This window comes from Parathielavia appendiculata, assembly GCF_033297405.1.
Source record: "Parathielavia appendiculata strain CBS 731.68 unplaced genomic scaffold N657scaffold_2, whole genome shotgun sequence".
Lineage (NCBI taxonomy): Eukaryota > Fungi > Ascomycota > Sordariomycetes > Sordariales > Chaetomiaceae > Parathielavia > Parathielavia appendiculata.
This window is the reverse complement of record NW_026944221.1, coordinates 3,520,834-3,535,792: the sequence shown is the minus strand read 5'-3', so window position 1 is coordinate 3,535,792 and position 14,959 is coordinate 3,520,834. Positions and strand designations below refer to the sequence as shown.

General features: G+C 58.5%; 5 protein-coding genes across 5 annotated transcripts; 3 read left to right on the top strand and 2 right to left on the bottom strand.

Annotated features, from left to right (window-relative positions):
- Positions 1 to 994: 994 nt before the first annotated feature.
- On the bottom strand, positions 995 to 2,854 carry N657DRAFT_661927 (PLP-dependent transferase). The gene is made up of 2 exons (XM_062795117.1): positions 1,993 to 2,854; positions 995 to 1,904 (listed from the first exon to the last, which is right to left on the bottom strand). The coding sequence occupies exons 1-2, from the start codon at positions 2,822 to 2,824 to the stop codon at positions 1,351 to 1,353; spliced, it is 1,386 nt and encodes a 461-aa protein (XP_062651718.1). The 5' UTR covers positions 2,825 to 2,854; the 3' UTR covers positions 995 to 1,350.
- A 190-nt stretch (positions 2,855 to 3,044) lies between these two features.
- Positions 3,045 to 5,864, top strand: N657DRAFT_654029 (PLP-dependent transferase; the record flags this gene model as incomplete). Its single annotated transcript, XM_062794469.1, has 4 exons — positions 3,045 to 3,250; positions 3,386 to 3,482; positions 3,537 to 4,999; positions 5,057 to 5,864. 4 exons carry the CDS (start codon positions 3,045 to 3,047, stop codon positions 5,862 to 5,864), a joined length of 2,574 nt encoding a protein of 857 aa, XP_062651717.1.
- An 18-nt stretch (positions 5,865 to 5,882) lies between these two features.
- On the bottom strand, positions 5,883 to 6,083 carry N657DRAFT_566613 (uncharacterized protein; the record flags this gene model as incomplete). The annotated part of the gene is made up of 1 exon (XM_062788438.1): positions 5,883 to 6,083. A coding segment is annotated over one exon (201 nt), but the record flags the coding sequence as incomplete, so codon positions are not given.
- A 1,273-nt stretch (positions 6,084 to 7,356) lies between these two features.
- N657DRAFT_669666 (calcium-translocating P-type ATPase) lies at positions 7,357 to 11,487 on the top strand (the record flags this gene model as incomplete). The annotated part of the gene is made up of 3 exons (XM_062795497.1): positions 7,357 to 7,456; positions 7,534 to 8,571; positions 8,618 to 11,487. The coding sequence occupies 3 exons, from the start codon at positions 7,357 to 7,359 to the stop codon at positions 11,113 to 11,115; spliced, it is 3,636 nt and encodes a 1,211-aa protein (XP_062651715.1). The 3' UTR covers positions 11,116 to 11,487.
- Positions 11,488 to 12,852: 1,365 nt separating this feature from the next.
- On the top strand, positions 12,853 to 14,754 carry N657DRAFT_669665 (uncharacterized protein; the record flags this gene model as incomplete). The annotated part of the gene is made up of 4 exons (XM_062795496.1): positions 12,853 to 12,908; positions 13,168 to 14,478; positions 14,615 to 14,634; positions 14,703 to 14,754. The coding sequence occupies 4 exons, from the start codon at positions 12,853 to 12,855 to the stop codon at positions 14,735 to 14,737; spliced, it is 1,422 nt and encodes a 473-aa protein (XP_062651714.1). The 3' UTR covers positions 14,738 to 14,754.
- Positions 14,755 to 14,959: the final 205 nt, after the last annotated feature.

Here is a 14,959-nt window from a genome sequence, read left to right as displayed (position 1 = left end):
GACAGAAATGGCCATTGTTCTGGTTAGCAACGGGATAGGGCCCGTGTGGTTCCTGACGAGCAAAACAAAGGAAAGGACTTGGATAGAAGAGGCCACCTGAGGGGCAAGGGGCAGGTAAGCATTCCGCGGGGAGGCGGGGAGCGGGAGTGGCATAGAGACGTTTCTAGGCGGTATTTTCTGGTACTATAGGTAGGTATTTTTGGCACTGCTGTACTCCGTACTCCGTGCCACAGCGACACTTAGATCTCAAGCTGGCTGACGGGCCATGGGTAACGGTCGGTTGGCTGGTTGATGATTGGTGATGGTGGTCGGCCAGCACTGCCGGCCTGTAAGCGCCCAACATTCGGTGTGACCGTCATCCCCTCCCTGCCCAAAACGCTGGCTCCGGTCTTTCTGGGTATGCATGCCAACGGCCCCTGGAACAAACAGCTGCAAGCCATCCCACCAGTGCCGGACGGAAAGGATTCGAGTGCAGATGGTGGCTGGGACCCGGAGTTGTCGCCGATATATGCTCCGTGCGGAGGCGCCATGTGCGTTTCAAACGCTCGACAGTAGATTGATGTCCTCTCGGTCAGCAATCCAAGCTTTGTCGCACCGGTGTGTGCTGGACTAGCACCCTAGTGTGGGCGAGGTGGCAGATGCTTTTCCTCGAATTTTTGATGGGTTCTCAAAGGTCGACGCTTCAACCATACTGTGTACAGAGGAAGGTGCCCTTCGCACCCGGATCCCTGTCGTGCATGCTGCGATCGAAGCGGCGCAGCCGAAGTAAGGCATCACATGCTGAGTGGAGCTGGCTATCCATAGATACAGAGCTTTAGCCAATAAACAGACGGATTGTTTGAAACGAAACATGACTTAAGGCCCCTCATTGGTCAGCCTGTACGGTGATGAAACAGGGCCTGTTTTTGGCACGTTTTCGCGGTCACCTGCATCCAATTGCCAGCAGCCATCGCATGGCGTTCACTCGTCCTCTCAACAAGTCCAGTTTCTCTGCATGAAAGACAGTCTATACGGACTACGGATAGCGAGCATACGGATCCCATGCATCTGATTGCTAGCCAAACGGCCCGCGATCTTGGGATGCTCACCATCTCCATGACCAGGTCCAGCGGCATTGAAGACGTCACGCCTTGGCCTCCTCAGCTGGCCACAAGCCTGGGAACCAAGATGCAAGGAATCGGTGAGCGATCGCATAGCAAGCGATATCGCACCGAAGCGCAGCTAATATTTCTGCACCGTTTGTTAGCGGCGTGGGAAGTAGACCCGGCCGAAGGGAGGATGCAACAGGGAAACGGCTTCCCATCCTAGTGTGCCACACATCACCAGGTTCCCCCATCTGACATAAAATCCCTAAAGCTTTGCTTTCCCTCGGCCCGCTCCTCCCGATACGGAAGAGTCTTGGCCCGCGCCGCCAGCATCCAGATCGCCGCCTACACCTCCCGTCTTCCACGCAACCAGCCACGCCTCCAGCGCCTGCACCAGCCCTTCCACCTCGCCCCGGGTGTTCCCCGCGTGCAGACAGACCCTGATCCTCTCTTTCCCCCTCGGCACAGTGGGCGCCACGATCGGACGCACCATGTACCCCCTCCGCTGGCAGTGCTCCGCCAGGCTACGAGGTCGCGAGGTGAGAACGGGGATGACGGGCGACCTGGGCTCTTCCAGGCTGACGCGGAACAGCTCCGCGGGCGGGTTGTGGCGGGCGCACAGCGCCAGGAGCAGCGCGTGGGTCTCGCGGATGAGGAGACGCAGGTGCACGAGCAGGGGCTCGGCCTGGCCGCTTGAGAGGAAGTCGTAGGCGGTTTCGATGCCGGCGAGGGAGGGAAGCGCCATGGCGGTGGTGTATATGAGAGTTCGGGCATAGTTGATCAGGTAGGCGCGGGTTGTTGTGGTGCAGAGGATGAGGCCTTTTTTGGTCCGGTTCCAAGAGATGATGGTTAGTGTCGTCCTCCTCCGGGAGTACGAGTTCGGAATACTAGTACTGGTATTACTTACCTCCAGCGCAACCCACGGCTTTTCCAAAGCCGAGAACTCTAGCCCACACACGGTTCTCAAGACCTAGTTCGCACACTAGGCCACGTCCGCGGTCGCCAAAGATGCCCGTCGAGTGGGCTTCATCCACGATGATGTAGCCGTTTCCCTGCGGCAGACGATATTCCACACACTCGACGATCTCGGTCAAGGGAGCCAAGTCGCCAGCCATGCTGTAGACAGCCTCGACCGCGATGAAGACGTTCCTCGCGCCGGACTGGAAGAGGGTGCCCTCAGGACCTTGGAGCAGAGATTGCAGAATGGTATCGAGCGATTTCCCAACAGGATGATTGTCCTTTGTCTCAGTCACCGAGCTCGAATTCCGCTCCCAGATGTGGCTGTGAGCAAACGGGATCCTCTTGCTGGCCCTGCTCAGCCGCATGCCGTCGTGCACGCTGGCGTGGATGAGCTCGTCATAGACCACCACATCGCCCGGCTGCGGGACGCACGCAAACAGGCCCATGTTGGCATCCATGGCCGAGTTGAAGAGCAGAGCGGCCGGGGCCCGGTGGAATGCGGCGATGGTGCGTTCGAGGGACTCAGCGCGCGACGAGTTCCCGTCCAGCAGGCGGGAGCCGCCAGAGCCCAGCAGGGGCGGGCCCCCTATGGCTGCCTGTAGCCGGGCGAGAAAGGCCCGCTGCACGGCGGGCTGGGAGGAGAGGGAGAGGTAGGCATTGGAGCTGAAATCGACCGAGCCTTCTGGGACAGTAGTCAGCTTTCGCAGTTGGTTTCGAGATTGTCGACGTTCCAGCAGGTTGGCGAAGATGCCGTCGAGTCGATTACCCTGTTGAGGCATGTTGAGGGACCCCGTGGGGTAGAACGGCTTGTGGTGACCTTGATGGTGGAACTTAAAACGCCACAGCGCGGGTGGCCGCGGATCGCCGAATTCGGCTTTCCCAGCGTCACATCCCCAACGCTTTCGGATGCCCCATCCACAGTCATCATGGGCGTCAGTCAATAAATATCGACCAGAGATATTGTCCAACGTCTTAGTCGGGAAACAAAAATGAAAGAAAATGCTTCGAATACCAATACCAGCGCCTACTGGTTCCCTCCTCTGGCGCTCACTGCGCGTGTACCAGATCTACGGAGCCAACACTGATGTCGGCAAGACTATTTTCACTACCCTTCTCTGCATAACAGCTCGCAGGCACTGGCGCAATGAGGAGACGGTCTTTCTCAAACCTGTTTCGACAGGCGCGGCTGAGGATGCTGATGACCGGTGTAAGCTCTTTTAGCTTCCCACATCATTAAATGTGGCTAACTGGCCTCCCAGAAGCTTGGCTCCCCATGGTTTGTTCGCTATGAGTCACGGAAAAGGATTTCGCTCTGACCTTGTGTCGTTCCATCATGGAAGACACATCCAGAGGTTTGCCCCTGGGACCGTCGCCAAGACGCTCTTTCAGTACGATCTCGCCGTGAGCCCCCATCTCGCGGCCCGTCGCTCGAACCATGTGAGTCTTCATGAAGCACAGTGGCAAGGAGTCACACCGCTCATACCGTAGTAGGCCATCCCTTCCGACGGCGCCCTTCTTGCTGAGATCTCTGGGTTCGCCGCCCGCCATGCTTCTCGCGGTGGGGGATGGCTCTTCGTCGAGACAGCAGGCGGCGTGCACTCGCCATCTCCCTCGGGCTCGACCCAGGCCGACCTGTACATGCCGCTGCGGCTGCCCATTGTCCTCGTCGGCGACAGCAAGCTCGGCGGCATCTCGCAGACTATCTCAGCCTTTGAATCGCTGAGGATGCGCGGCTACGACGTCGAGACGGTGCTGCTGTTCCGGGAGACACAGTACCAGAACCATGTTTATCTCGCCGAGTACTTCGGTGAGCGCCACGGCATCCCCGTCAGGACTGTCCCTGCCCCCCCCAAGCGCGCCGATGATCCCAGGGCAGACGCCCTGCTGATGGACGGGTATTACTCATCTCAGGAATCCGGCAGCTGCGCAGAAGGAGGAGAACTGCACTCAACCCTGATGCACCTCGACGCCCGGCACCAATCCCGGCTCACCCGCCTCGACTCCATGGCCATCGCCGCATCCCAAAAGATCTGGTACCCCTTCACCCAGCAGCGGCACCTGACCCCCTCCCAGATCCTAGTCATCAACTCGGCGCGCGGCGATTACTTCCAGACGCTGGTCTCCTCTACCCCTTCCGGCCCAGCCCCCGCCACCGGCACCGGCACCGTCCCGTTTCCCAGCAAGGCATCGCCGGTCCTCCAGCCATCCTTTGACGCCTCCGCGTCCTGGTGGACCCAGGGCCTGGGCCACGCCAACCCTTCCCTCACTCTCGCCGCATCCTATGCCGCCGGGCGCTACGGGCACGTAATGTTCGCCGAGGCGGTGCATGAGCCTGCGCTCGCGCTTGCTGAAACTTTGTTGGATGGTATGGCCTCCACATCATTTCGAAGCGGTGTTGGTGGTGGTAGTAGTACAAAGAAGCACAGTCCTCCTCGGCTGTCGCGCGTGTTCTTCTCGGATAACGGGAGTACCGGGGTGGAGGTCGCGGTGAAGATGGCGCTGAGGGCCGCCAGGGTGAGGTATGGCTATGGATACGGCCGAGAAAAGGTGGGGGAGGAGGAGGAGGGGTTGGGGGTGCTGGGGCTGCAGGGGAGTTACCATGGGGATACCATTGGCGCCATGGACTGCTCGGCGCCGGGGGTATTTAACGAGAAGGTGGAGTGGTATCGCGGTAGAGGTTTTTGGTTTGGACATCCTGTTGTGGAGTGCCGCGGTGGGAAGTGGATGGTGAGCGGGTTTCCCGAGGGGATGATGAGGGAGGATGGTTGCGGGGAGGTTGAGTACCCTTCGCTGTCGGATGTTTTTGATGTCGAGGCGAGAGAGGCGAGGGGGGAAGGGCGGGTCTATGAGAAGTTCATTCGGCGCACGCTGGAAGAACTGACCGGCCAGGGACGCAGGTTCGGGGCGCTCATGATCGAGCCTGTTGTCCTCGGTGCGGGAGGGATGCTGATGGTGTAAGTGCTCTAAGTGGCGTTTGTGTCCGGATTTTGAAAACTGACAATCCTCTTCAGAGACCCTCTTTTCCAGCGAACGCTCGTAAACGTCGTCCGGCAGAGCTCAGCCCTATTCAGCCGTAACGGGACCACATACCCCTCGGCTGACGACGACGGAACAACCTGGACAGGTCTGCCCGTCATCTTCGACGAGGTATTCACAGGCCTGTACCGCCTCGGGCGCTTCAGCGCCGCGTCGTTCCTCGGCGTCGACGCGGACATATCTGTGCACGCCAAGCTGCTGACCGGCGGGCTGGTGCCGCTCAGCGTGACGCTCGCGTCCGAGAGCATCTTCCGGGCGTTTGAGAGCGACGACAAGAGCGACGCCCTGCTGCACGGCCACAGCTACACGGCACACCCGGTCGGGTGCCAGGTGGCGCTTGAGAGCATCCGAGAGATGCAGCGGATGGAGGCGCGCGGGGACTGGGACTGGGCGAGGGATGCGAGCGGTGCTCAGACACTTGAGGTTCTCTCGGCCAGCGATCTTGTCTGGTCCGTCTGGAGCCCAGAGTTTGTCCTCTGGGTCAGCCAACTGCCGGCGAGCTTCGTGGGTGGTGTGTGGGCTCTCGGCTCCGTTTTGACCATTCGGCTGACCAGCGTGGATGGCAATCAGGGGTACAAGGGCAGTGCCGCGAGGGCCGTCCGCGATGCGCTCCTCCAGGGCCGGTCGGGCGTTGGCGAGGCCCGGTGGAACGTGCACAGCCGCGTGCTGGGAAACACTCTGTACCTCATGGCAGGCCAGAAGACGACTCAGGAAAGCGTCCGACTGGTTCAAGATCTGTTGCGGGATGCTCTGCTGAAAGCCCAGAATGCACAGCAGCATTGATCGAGCTAGGAATATGCATCAAGGAGCCAGGATCGCTCTTGGGGGCAGGTCAGGAAGCGGCCGTTCTTGCGGAAGACTGCTGCTGGTACAAGAGGCCATGCAGATCGGGCAGGTGTCGTGGTGCTTCCGGAACCAGCGAGAAATGCACTCGGCGTGAAAGAGATGGTGGCACGGCAGCTTCCAGACCAAGCTTTGATCGTCTAGGTCTTCGAGGCAGATAACACTGAGTGAGTCCAAAGGGGCCACTGGTCAGCTGCGCGACTGAATACCTCCGACACAAACGCAAAGGCAACTTGCCACTCAACAGACACGCCACACTGGTTTGGTGGAATCTCAGCAGCACTGCTGTCGGCTTGGAGTTGCTTGTAGGTCCGGCCGAGTTTGACAACTTCGAAGCTGGGGGTCGCGGCCCGGTAATGGTGAAGTCGAATGCTGTTAGTACTAGTTGTAGTGGTAACGTGAATGACAGGCCTTTCGCCCCTTTCCGCCAACTCCGAGTCCGAGTCGTGGACGGTGTGAACGGTGGGCGTACGTCTTGCTCTCCGGGTGCTGGCGGTGGGCCGCCCGCGGCTATCATATTTGATGTGTGAGTGCGTACGCCGTTTGACCGTGGCATCATGGTCTGGGTAAAACATACAACCAGAGAGCGCAGAGTACTACGACGATGACCCCAGCAGATACGCCAAAGACGATGAAGCCAACCACGTTGTCGTTTGAACCGCTATTGCCATTGCCGCCAATGTCGTCCGCATCGCTTCGAGACACGCCCAGTGACGAAGACGATCCCACGGCGGACATAGCGGTGCCCAAAACGCTTGTATCTGACAATGTCACAGCCGAGGAGCTGGGACGTGGCTTGGAATGCTGTGGCGGACAACGGTCAGGATTTTGGTGCGGTGGAAGTGGATGTGTGGCTGTCGTAGGCAAGATCAGAGCAACACGTGCATGGCACCTCTTTTCATTAAGAGCCGTACATCTCATCAAACCATGCGAGTAGGAGCTGCCTCTTGGACGCCCTTCTCAACAGCCTTCGCCACCACCATCACAACCTCGATAATGCCAAGCCCGTCTGACTCTTTGTTCACCAACCCAATCCCCTTCTAATTAGTACGTTATCGTCAGATGATGCGCCAGTTGGGTCAAACATGCCATTGGCCTCACTTTAAAGGTAGATTGTCCTTGAGAAGCCAGTACTAAGAGTTGGGCGTGTCAATAAATCATTACTTCAGGGGCTAGGCCTGGCCGTTCTCTTGGCCTACTCGTCGATGTGCACTGCCTCAGCTATGCAGTCAACGAAACCGACGTCAGACCTAGACCCTCCACGTCATTCCATCCTTTCATTGTCTCTTTGGTGGTGGTGGCACGGACATTGTCAACTTGTCGCGTGTCACGCGCTCATGAAAGTTGTGTACTAATAGAGTAATCCATGCCCCTCGAAAGTGAAGGTGGTTTTATAGCAGCGTATCCATTGTCTCGGGCACGGTTGGATGGAATGGATCAGATACATGGAATACACCAAGACAAAACCCGGCCACGGTCCGACGTTCCGCCCATCAATATCGACACCTCCGTGGCCGGCGGCAGTCAGCCCGGTGGGCGATTCCATTCCTATCTTACTTCAAGCACCGTACGGTTCGCCATTAGTTTCACTGACAAAGGACTGCCACAGCAGGGGCTGAACCACGCACGGCATCGATCCAGCCCAACCCAGGAGACGAGGCCCTCTTCAATATAGAAAACAACCCCTTCACTCTAACCCCCGGCCATCTCACCAAGTTAATCGATCCCAAGTCCATCACCGTCCTGCACCAGCTGGGCGGCTTACGGGGGCTCGAGACCGGCCTACGAACAAACGTCCAAACCGGCCTCAGCGCCGACGAGACCACCCTTCACCCCTTGGCATCGTCACAGCAGCCACAGCCCTCCAACCAAGCAGCACCAGACAGATTACCCCTGCCCGTACCCGGCCACAACAAACAAGACGACAGCGACCAATACGCCTCGCGCCGCCGCGTCTTCGGGGTCAACCGCCTCCCCGAGCGGCAGTCCAAATCCTTCCTCAAACTGGCATGGATCGCCCTGCAGGACCGCGTGCTGATCCTGCTCAGCGTGGCGGCCGCCATCTCGCTGGCGCTGGGTCTTTATCAGACCTTTTCGGGCCACCACAAGGAGGAGGAAGGCCAGGCGCGAGTCGAGTGGATCGAGGGCGTAGCCATCATCGTTGCCGTCCTTGTCGTGGTCATTGTCGGGGCGCTGAACGACTGGCAAAAGGAGCGGCAGTTTCGCCGGCTGAGCAAGAAGAAGGAGGACCGATGCGTGACGGTGGTGAGGGCGCGCAAGGCGGAACGTGTGTCGGTGTACGATGTGCTCGTCGGGGATGTCATGGTGCTGGAGCAGGGGGATGTGATTCCCGTGGATGGAGTGTTGATTGAGGGGCATAATGTCAGTTGTGACGAGTCGTCGTCGACGGGCGAGTCGGACGTGGTGAAAAAAGTATCCGCCGAGGGGGTCCCGCAAGCACTGACGCGGGAGGCTGAGACGGCCAAGAAGGACCCTTTCTTACTCTCTGGCGCCAGGGTGTTGGAAGGAGTGGGTAAGTTTCTTGTGACGGCGGTTGGGCCGCACTCGAGCCTGGGGAGGACCATGATGGCGCTTCGCGACGACCCGGGCATGACGCCACTGCAGGCGAGGTTGAATGTCCTTGCTGGTAGGTGCACAGCGCAAACCAGATTCTTGGGCTTGGTGCTGACCAGATCCGGCAGGATACATCGCGAAGCTGGGTAGCGCGGCGGGATTGCTTCTCTTCACGGTGTTATTGATCGAATTTCTCGCCAGACTTCCAGGCAATCCAGCCAGCAGCGAGGAAAAGGGCCAGAATTTTCTCAGGATCCTCATCACATCCATCACCATCATCGTGGTGGCCGTCCCTGAAGGTTTACCCCTGGCCGTGACGCTCTCCCTCGCCTTCGCCACCAAGAAGATGATGAAAGAAAATAATCTCGTGCGGCACCTGCAGTCTTGCGAGACGATGGGAAACGCGACCGTCATTTGCTCGGACAAGACAGGGACCCTGACAGAGAATGTCATGACAGTCGTTGGCGGCAGTCTCGGTACCGGGGAGGTTACGTTCGGCGACAGAAACTTCACCCCGGCGCCAGACAGCACCGGAATATCAGACGCGGCGAAAGACCCGGAGGACGAGGAAGGATGTACAGCTGGCCCAAAACAACTCCCAACAGCCAGCCTCGCATCGGCTCTCCATTTCGAATTCCAAGCGCTCATCAAGGAATCCATCGCATTCAACACGACAGCCTTTGAGGGTGAAGAAAACGGCAAGCCGGTATTCATCGGCACCAAGACCGAAACTGCACTCCTCGACTGGGCCAGGCGAACGCTCAATCTCGGGACTCTGGCGAGCGAACGAGCCAAGTCCCCCCTCGTGCAGTTATTCCCTTTTCACTCGCAGCGAAAATACATGGGCTCGGTCATCCACCTGCCAGGCAAATACCGCCTGCTCGTCAAGGGCGCACCGGAGGTGGTGCTGGAGCAGTGCAGCAGCGTTGTCGCCGATCCGACGGCGGCGCTCACTACATCGGAGCTCCAGAAGTCAGCCAAGGCGCGCATCTCCAAGACGATTTCGCGGTACGCATCGCTGTCGCTCCGCACGTTGGCCCTGGCGTACCGAGATGTCGACTACTGGCCTCCAGAAGGCGCTGCCGGGAGTGCTGAGTCTGACCAGGTCGAGCCCGCCGACGTATTCCGCGACATGATTTGGATCGCTGTGGTCGGCATTCAAGACCCGGTCCGTGAGCATGTACCGGCCGCAGTGCGCGACTGTCGGCGCGCGCAAGTGGCCGTCAAGATGGTGACGGGCGACAAGGTGGAAACGGCGCGGGCCGTTGCTCGGGAGTGCGGCATCGTCACGGATGAGGGTGGCCATGTGATGGAGGGCGTCGAATTTCGCCGCCTTAGCGAGGAGCAACGGCGTGCCCGGGTCCGGGACCTTCAGGTGCTGGCTAGGTCGAGCCCCGAGGACAAGCGTGTGCTCGTCGAATCTCTGCGCGCATTGGGCGAGGTTGTGGCCGTAACGGGCGATGGGACCAACGACGCGCCGGCGCTGAAGGCGGCCGACGTAGGCTTCTCGATGGGCGTCATGGGCACCGAGGTAGCCAAAGAAGCGTCCGACATCATCCTCATGGACGACAACTTCTCGTCAATCGTCAAGGCGCTTGCCTGGGGACGGGCCATCAACGACGCGGTCAAGAAGTTCCTGCAGTTCCAGATTACGGTCAACATCACGGCCGTGTTCCTGACGTTTATCTCGGCCGTGGCGAGCAGCGACGAGCGGTCGGTACTCAACGCGATCCAGCTCCTCTGGGTCAACCTAATCATGGACACGTTCGCGGCGCTCGCGCTCGCCACCGACCCGCCCAACGGAAGCCTGCTCGACCGAGCACCAGAGCCCAGGACGGCGCCGCTCATCACTTTGACTATGTGGAAGATGATCCTAGGCCAATCCGTGTATCAGCTCGCCGTCGGGCTGACGCTGCATTTCGCGGGCCCGTCCTTCCTCCCTTACCCGGAGCCGGAGCTGCGGACGCTCGTGTTTAACACGTTCGTCTTCATGCAGATCTTCAAACTCATCAACAGCCGGCGCATCGATAACAAGCTCAACATTTTTGAGGGTCTGCACCGGAACCATTTGTTCATCTTAATGATAACCATCATGAGCGCGGGGCAGCTGCTGATTATCTTTCTGGGCGGCGACGCTTTCGTGGTGGTCCGCTTGAACGGCGCGCAATGGGCCATCTCGCTCGTGCTCGGGCTCATGTCGATCCCAGTGGGCATTCTGATCCGCCTGATTCCCGACGACTGGGTCCGAGCATGTGTGCGCTGGCTGCCGAGGCTCCCACAATGGCGGCGAAAACGCGTCAGGGTGCCGGATGAGGAGATTGATGTCAGAGCAGATGCTGCGGCCGGCCGAGACTTTGGGGACGCCTTGATCACGGTGCGAGATGATCTCGCGTTTTTGAAACGGGTGCGAGGGGGACGCATAGTGGCATTGAATGAGGCGATTGCGATTCGCCCGAGTGTCAGTGAGCGGCGGGTCGGGCAGACCAGAAGGTCCAAGTCTCCCATGCAGTCGGCGGTCGGCATGCCGGGTCTTCTGGCTGCGAGCATCGCCGCGTCGCCAGTCGCAAGACTGCCTTCCTCGCCAAGTCCTCTCAGTAGGGAGCAAAGCGGGGGTTGATGGATATCTAGTGGTCAGGCTCTGCTGTCGAAACGGTGTCTGACGGTTTCAGCCATCGATATTTCCCCCAAGCACTGGCAACTCCAATGTCGGCACACTTGCCCCTCCTCATGTTGGCAACTATGTCCGGTATGCGGTCAGCTCTGCATTTAATCCCCAAGGCAAAGGGAAAGGGAACACATGGTCAATGATCGAAGTTCATTGCTCTAAGAAATCAACTGGGACGGTGTTATGCAATAAGAGAGAAAAAAGTGGACGCCGATTTGAGCCACAGCATGGGATCACCGCGTCATCCCTACACGTGCGTAGGCCGTACATGAGAAGACGGACGGCGAACATTGAGGCTCCAAATGACTTGTATTCAAACCCGCATGCACCGAACTCACCGTTTGTGGGCGTTTGGGCGGCCAAGACTGAGTGGGCCTTTGGCGCGGTAACTTACAGTTCAAGTTCAGTCTCTGGGCTTCCAGGTTTTGTTAGAGCACACATGCGTGCACCCTCGGAAGGAAGGAGCATGTCGATAAAGAATCTGAGGAGCATAAGTAAGCGAATAAAGACGATAACAAAGAAGGGGATAGATAAAATGATGAAAGATGGATATAAAGCTCGATTACACAACGAGATAAATGATCTTCTTCCATCTCTTACATACCTTAGTAGGCCACGGCCTAGCAAGTAGGTACCTTATGTAATCCGTAAGCCAACGTGAAGGTTAAAGTGTACAGGTTTTGCTTAGTATGGTACCTTACAGTATTCCAAACTTGCTACCCTTGGCGGGGCACTTGGCAGATTGAGCCCTGATAATACCTATTCCAGCCGGATTTCGGAGATCATTTCAAACTCGAAGTTGCGGCCAACGGGCCGACCCGTTTTGACCTTCACAAGCACTGCCGACCAACAAGCTCACGACCTGAAACCGGCCAACCGACACGCGACCCGGAGCGTCCGTTCTTTTTTACAGTAGTATCTCTTGCCGGGAACTTTGCAGTATGTATCCCTGACCCGGAGGCAATTAGGGACGCCCGGTTTTGGCTCCTTTCTGCCGTTCTTGGGACTGCGGATGGCTTGCATGTTCCTGCAGCGACATGGCGACCACGAGGAATTTCCATCCTTCTGGATAGGTAAGCGCTGACATCCTCCTTTGGCTTTTCTCGGCAATCCAAAATAGGCGCACTCAGTTCCATTTCCGTCGTCACGATCTTCCAATCTCGTCACTATCGGTTGCACCGCACCCGCCAGATTCTGGCGTGTCTCTGTCGGGGTCCTTGAGGACGACGGTGCAGTTCCAGTTCGGCATTCTCACGAACGCCGCATGGACCCCCGCGGCTTGCTATGTTTGCGTATGACGTCGGTTGGTGCAAAGAGACGCCTCTTTATAGCGGCGCGGGTGGTCTGAACCCCTTTACCCCTGAATCAAGGGGCGACTGTCGGATGGACCCAGCGGCACGTAGCAGTCTGTCGGACTCGGCACAAAGCTCGCAACAGAAACTTTCCACCTACACGTTCGAGGTCCGCAAACCTACAACACCAACCTGCCCTTCACCAGGTTCTGCTCCAACTGGCCACCCAGTTCAAGCGCGCCGGCGCTTAAATCTGTTCCCAACACGGGTCTCGACAAGGAGGGTGACATCCACGATGCTTGGCTTGCGTAGGTACCGCAGTGTTGTTGCCGAGCCCTCTGTGCCGCATCGCCGCCGGCGGTATCACCCTCCCGGCCTATTCCTGTCCCTGGCCTCAATGCCGTGGGCCAACCGGGCTCCGTTCCAAAGAATGCTCGCACTTGGTTTGGAGAGGTGAGGCATGAGGCAGAATGATGTAGAAGACGTCTGTCTGAAGTGGTTCCTCTGCAAGGGGTTCCGGCTTCCATGTTGTCATGCGGCTCGGGACGCCATGCTTTCAGTTATATCCTGGGCTCCCGCACGGGACGGGCTATGGAGGCCGGATGCTTCCTCTTGGTCCCGGGAACTATGGACAGTCTACGATGCGTAATCCGTTCAGTCTAAGGCTTCGTGATACTCTGCATCTGGACCAACACGCAACACTGTCTGCCAGTGCCTTGCCCACGTTTGAGATTACCAGCAGCATATTGACGGTCGACGTCGGTTCGTGTTGTCGGTTGACAAAACCACCAAACGTTGGGCCGACGACTGCATCCAGTCCATCGCAAACCGCCGGTCCGATTCCGTCTGGCCGACGCCTTCCTGCTCTTGCCGTCGCTGCCATCACCGTGGGTGGAGCCCTACTTCTTCTGGCCGTCATTTGCTCCCTCTTTGCCTGCCGGCGCCGGGCCGTGAAACGCGGACGAAAAGAGAAGATGCACCGCGATGTCAAGGAGTACGCCGTTGCTACCGCCAGACCAGGCACGCCTCCATCTCAGCCGGCATCACCATCACTCCTCTCCCCGCTGTCGACACGGGCGCTCCTTGACCAAAGACTCTGCCGAGAGGAGCTTGGACTCTCCAGCCCGCCGCAGCCTCATCAGAACTGGCCACAATCTCCGTTCAACCGGCGGAGCGTCGACACCATCTTCGCCCTCCGTTTCTACAACAGCCCTGAGCCCGAACATCACTTGCAGGCCCCGTCCATCGCCGAGTTGCCCGCAACACCCCGTCACCGGCCGGTTCCAGCTCCGCCCCCGACGCCGCCGACATCAACAACACCGCCCCTACAAACACAGGCATTTCCAAGGCAAAAACAAATTCCACAGACAGCAACGCGCCTCCAATCAAAGGGCGAGCCATGGGCCAGCGTGCTACCCCCGACAATGCCGCCTCTACACATGAAGCCATACCCAGGACGAAGACGAGCTCCGCAAAGAACAGTGTACCTCAACCCGGCCGGCGAGCCATGGGTGAACGTGCCTCCCCCGGCCGTCCCACTCCCAGCACCGCCCCCGCCGAAACGGCCGCCCCCCCGATTTCCGGAGACCCAGGCGCGGCCTACCTTCTCGCTGTTCCCACCGCCTCCCAATCACCATCACCACCAACCGCCAATCCAGTCAAGGCCAAGACCAAAGCTACGCGTCCCCGCCCAGAACCAGAACACCTCAGCCAATAACAGTCCCGTCAACCGTAACTTCTCCCGCCCTTCCCCCATTGCCATCCTGCCTCCCACCACAGTCCTGACATCGACGCTCGGACCAAATAGCGCCCCACTTCCAGTTTCGAGTCTACACTCGGGTGCCGGTTCAGGCACGAGGCTGTCGACGAACCAGATTCCTCCCTCGACGGCGGCTGAGCGTAGGAGAACGCCCGCTGTGACGACACATTATCCTCCGCTGCCGGGCCAGGAGGACTGTAGTGCCGGCGGGAGGAAGTCGTTGCCTAGTCGGTTATGGGATTGGAGGGGCGGGCTGGGATTTGGGTCAGTTGGGTATGGGGCTGCTGCGGCCGGGGGAGGGAGGTTGAGTTGTGGGATGGGGTCGACTGATTAGAGTGTGGGATTACGCGGGACTAATGCTGTGCTGGATTTTATCGTAATGTATATTATTGTATTCTAGAACGTGGAAGTGGGATATGGGTGGGTTTTACGATGGGGTATGTGTCATTGTTGTTTGTATTTTCTGTCTGTTTAAGTAGTGGTGACAGATTTTGGGGAAAAGGTGTGGGTGCATGTCGGATGAGGCATGTTCATGTATGGGGAATCAACCAGCGAGGAGTCGGCTGGTAGATAAAGATTAAATTGATTGCATGAGAGTAACCGCATACATAAGGAACGGTTGCCAAAAGGGGCATGCTAGGTTCTTCGGCTTGGCAAACGGCGGGTTCTCTGGGGCGCCAAAAGCAGGAAACCTACCCTTGGGATTGAAGCCCTCGGTTGTCACCACTGGACGAGAAAGTTTGAT

What these genes read in the sequence shown, in the direction of transcription:
- N657DRAFT_661927 (XM_062795117.1), bottom strand. Translation starts at nt 2,824, where the DNA reads ATGCCTCAACAGGGTAATCGACTCGACGGCATCTTCGCCAACCTGCTG. An exon ending in AGCCGTGGGTTGCGCTGGAG is followed by an intron (nt 1,905 to 1,992) that starts GTAAGTAATACC and finishes GGACCAAAAAAG; the next exon opens with GCCTCATCCTCTGCACCACA.